Source organism: Teleopsis dalmanni, chromosome X (genome assembly GCF_002237135.1).
Source record: "Teleopsis dalmanni isolate 2A chromosome X, ASM223713v2, whole genome shotgun sequence".
Taxonomy (NCBI): Eukaryota; Metazoa; Arthropoda; class Insecta; order Diptera; family Diopsidae; genus Teleopsis; species Teleopsis dalmanni.
The window spans coordinates 16475802-16479553 of NC_051848.1; the positions used below are offsets into that span (position 1 = coordinate 16475802).

The 3752-nt window shown below is 33.7% G+C and overlaps 1 protein-coding gene across 1 annotated transcript in view; it reads right to left on the minus strand.

Annotated features, from left to right (window-relative positions):
* The window catches only part of LOC119688202 (solute carrier organic anion transporter family member 74D-like), a 3200-nt gene extending 321 nt beyond the window's left edge, over positions 1–2879 (minus strand). The window contains exons 1-7 of the mRNA XM_038102885.1: positions 2631–2879; positions 1792–2036; positions 1441–1693; positions 1069–1386; positions 660–1011; positions 454–592; positions 3–393 (exon numbers count right to left, since the gene is read on the minus strand). Coding sequence (XP_037958813.1) covers positions 3–393; positions 454–592; positions 660–1011; positions 1069–1386; positions 1441–1693; positions 1792–2036; positions 2631–2838 — 1906 coding nt within the window. The 5' untranslated portion in view covers positions 2839–2879. The remainder of the gene's footprint in view (positions 1–2; positions 394–453; positions 593–659; positions 1012–1068; positions 1387–1440; positions 1694–1791; positions 2037–2630) is intronic.
* Positions 2880–3752: the final 873 nt, after the last annotated feature.

Below are 3752 nucleotides of genomic sequence, written 5' to 3' on the forward strand. Positions count from 1 at the left end.
ACCTTTAAGACAGACACCGGGCTTAAGGTTGTCTGACATTTCTTCTAAACTGCGTCTAGTACGTGAAATAAACGGTTCTGTTGTCAGTTCGTCAAATATACTGCTAAGAGATTCTACAGTAGATGATGTAGTAGTTGTAGTAGTAGAAGGAGTTGTAGTAGTTGTGGTTGTTGTTGTCGTTGATGACATGTGACTTAATGATTTTGTAGTAGTTACGGAAGGGTACGATGTTATTACAGATCCATCCGTACTGATAGGGAGTACATTCAATATATGTGGTAATTGCTTTTGCATTGTAGTGGAAAAATCGCTTAATGAGTGTGGTGAAGTAGGTAGTTCGATATTTGGCAAATGTGTATCCGCAATAGGTAGGCAAGAGCAGTTAGAGTAAAACTATTTTAAATTTTTATTAAAAACAACAAAAAACATTTATTATAAAATACTTTGTTATACCTTTTCTTCTGAATTCCAGTTTAAGCAACCAGCATGACATGGTGAAAAGTAAGTTGTATCTGAAGGTTCATGACATATGGGTGAATAAGGCACACCTTCACATGAGCAATTTGCATTGCAAGAAGAGGAAAGATTGACTCTAAAAATAAGAGTTCAAATTATAACAAACTATTTATATAATTGATATTTTTCAACAAAAAACATACTGTCCATCCTTGAGTACAGATAGGGAATCGCCACAATACATAAACATGTAAGAGATTTGTCCCACAATATATATACAACCTACGATAACATTCCACATGAGCACCTTACTCGGTTTTGGCTTGTTTTTTGAGATTACTAAACCAGAACCGATTAATCCAATAACCATACCAATAATAGATACTGGGCCCACGACAATTGTAGCACCTTGTGCGTTCTTATGAAATTGCACTTCCATGTATTTAGTTAGAAAAGTCATGTAACCGGCAGCGCCCAAAACATAGAAAATACCAGAAATTATATTAAAGATGAGCAATTTATTACGCAGAAGTCGCATTAATGCCTTGGGAAAATCTAAAATTACAGTACTTTATTATGTACATTCTTTAAAATTGACTGAAGTTAGTTTACCCTTGAGAGTAGGAAAATCAGATGTAGCCGCTGTTGGTGTGTCCAATGCGGCATTTGAGGAGAACCCACTACCTAAAGGTAACCCCTCATCAACTTGTAGTTCTTCATGTCGCAAAACTTGTGGTAAGTGGGAGTTATAATGCGCACTTCTACGTTTTGGTAATTCTTTAGGAAATAAACCAATTAGTCCAGAAAAAAGTATCATTAAAGTGCCTAAAAACATCCAACCGAACCACCAGGCACCCAGCCAGCGTTGATCCGTATTATCGATAAGCGGAGTTTTTGTCGGGTCAATGAACATGTTAAGAGAAATATAACCTAAAGAGAATAATTTTAATTGATTTATTAACATTGTAGAAATGTTTAGCTTACCTAGGAAAAAGCCCACTATTGGACCAATCATTCGCAGGGACATCGCTACTGCCAACATAAGTGGAGTATTAGTCTTCTTTGTATTATCGTCGAGATAAGTTTGCCCAAGTGAATAATAAAGAGTATTTCCTATACCAAGCACAAACTGAGAGAGGAATATTAATATCAATGGAACGATTGTTAGAAGAGTATCGCATTCATTTGAAGACATGATGGAACCACATAAGTGTTGTGGGTCTTTGATTGTAAAATTCTATAAAATCGAAAATGAAATTATATTCGTGTTTACCATATAAATAAATGGAAAAGTTTTAAGGAATTCTTATTAGGAGGAAAACAATGTTCACCTACAACCAATGAGATTGTGTTTGTCACATTTCCACCAAGTTCCATGCTTTCATAGTACTCCTTTGTTAGTTGCAATGCATCTTCACCAGCACCATAAATGAAATGCGGCAAAGCTAATATATAGCAGGAAAGGCCACAGAAAACAATACCCCAAGCAATCCATCGTGGTCGATTACGTTGTCCACCAATGTATGATAATATAAGAGACAGTAAAATCTGTGATATTTCATTGCCACTTAAAATAACTCCTGAAATAATAAATTTGAGATTATGTTTTTAAATGTTTCATTTAAAAATTCTTTTAATAATATTGAGTGTGACGACTTTAATATATAAAATCTAAAATATAAATCAAATTGTAGCCCTCAGATCATCATTTAGATCTCTCTGTGACTCTCTTTTAAATACACTAAAAAATTTAAGTTTAAAAAAGTAACACAAATAAACAAATTGAATCAGGTTTCAATATATTTGCGGCCCTATGCTCCTCCTAGGAGTTAAAGGATTAAAAATATATATATATATTTAAATATATATATTTCTGCTACGAGGGAGTCTAAAAAACTTTCTGGAAAAACTTTCTGGAGGTTTAATTTGCAATCATTAGAGGAAGTGTCCTACGAATATTGTAAGCAATGTTGGCTTTCAAAGTTTTCGATTATAGTCCACTCCTGATATCTATTGAGTAATGTCCGATGGTACTAACATCCTCTAAATTTTAAACATATGTATAATAAGTTTTTAGTTATTACTTTTATATTTTTAAGAACTTTGGTTCTCTGACTATATCATACCCCTGTACATACTAAGTACTATATTGTGATAAGATGGCCTTCACTCACCTGTTGTTTGACTTGGTATTTTAAAGCGTTTCTCAATCGTTGTTAATGTTACTATGAAATACATATACGACATCGCCTGAATGGTTCCCAGTAATCCATAAACTGCCATGAACATTTTTGTTGTTGCATATTTTTGCATCCATAGTGGATGCCAACTGGCTAAGCCACATAAGTGGTTGTTATTTCGACGAATTTCAGTTGATGGCATATTGATACCGCATTCGAATTAAAGATTTAGTAAATAATTTATTCAAACTACAAGAGAAAATAGACAAATATATTTATAACATATAAGTAATACAATAATTCTTTAAATGTTTAATTTAACAATGTTTTAATCGGATTTTATTGGAAACAAAAACAAAATAATACGTCATTTTTTTTTATTTTTTTCACAGACACAAAAGGCCATCAAAGGTAAAATTCAAACCTCTTCAGGCACTTCGCTGCTATACAATTTCGTAGCTATTGTACACTAACAGACCCTTCACAGAACACCTATGGATACGTTTGTTTTATGCCAACTTGGAAGAAAGTTGCCTCTACCGCACCTTAATATTCACTTTCTCTTCTATCAATCACAGCAATACAGAATCCATATTATGTTTATGAAAGTGCTTTTATAAAAAACTGTAAATTGATAAAATAAATAACGAACACTATTCCTACAATCCAACAGTATCCATTGTTCTAGAAGTCACACTTTTGCCGATATGCATCAGGTACCAAACGGAAAGGGCAGTTTTAAGAATGAAGAAAGGAAACCTAATAGACAGTTGGCTCCATAGCAAGATTTTCGAAAATCTTCCTAAACAGAATTTTCAATGCCTGGGATTTTCATCGTGTCTCCGATGAATCCTAAGTTCAGCTTTACTAAGCTCTTTAAAACTGAACTAAGCAACAAAAAGAGCAAGGAAGTCATTAATCAAACCTATCAGCTCACGAATAGCACAATCACATGGATCATTGACGGCTCGCTTACGGAGGAAGATACCGGAGTGGACATAGTCAGAGCAGGCAACAAGCATTGAGAAGCGTTGGTAAAATTATTAATTGGATATTAATTTTCTAAACGCAAGTTCATTATGACTCTCTATGTTAGCTTATTTAATTTTATACCAT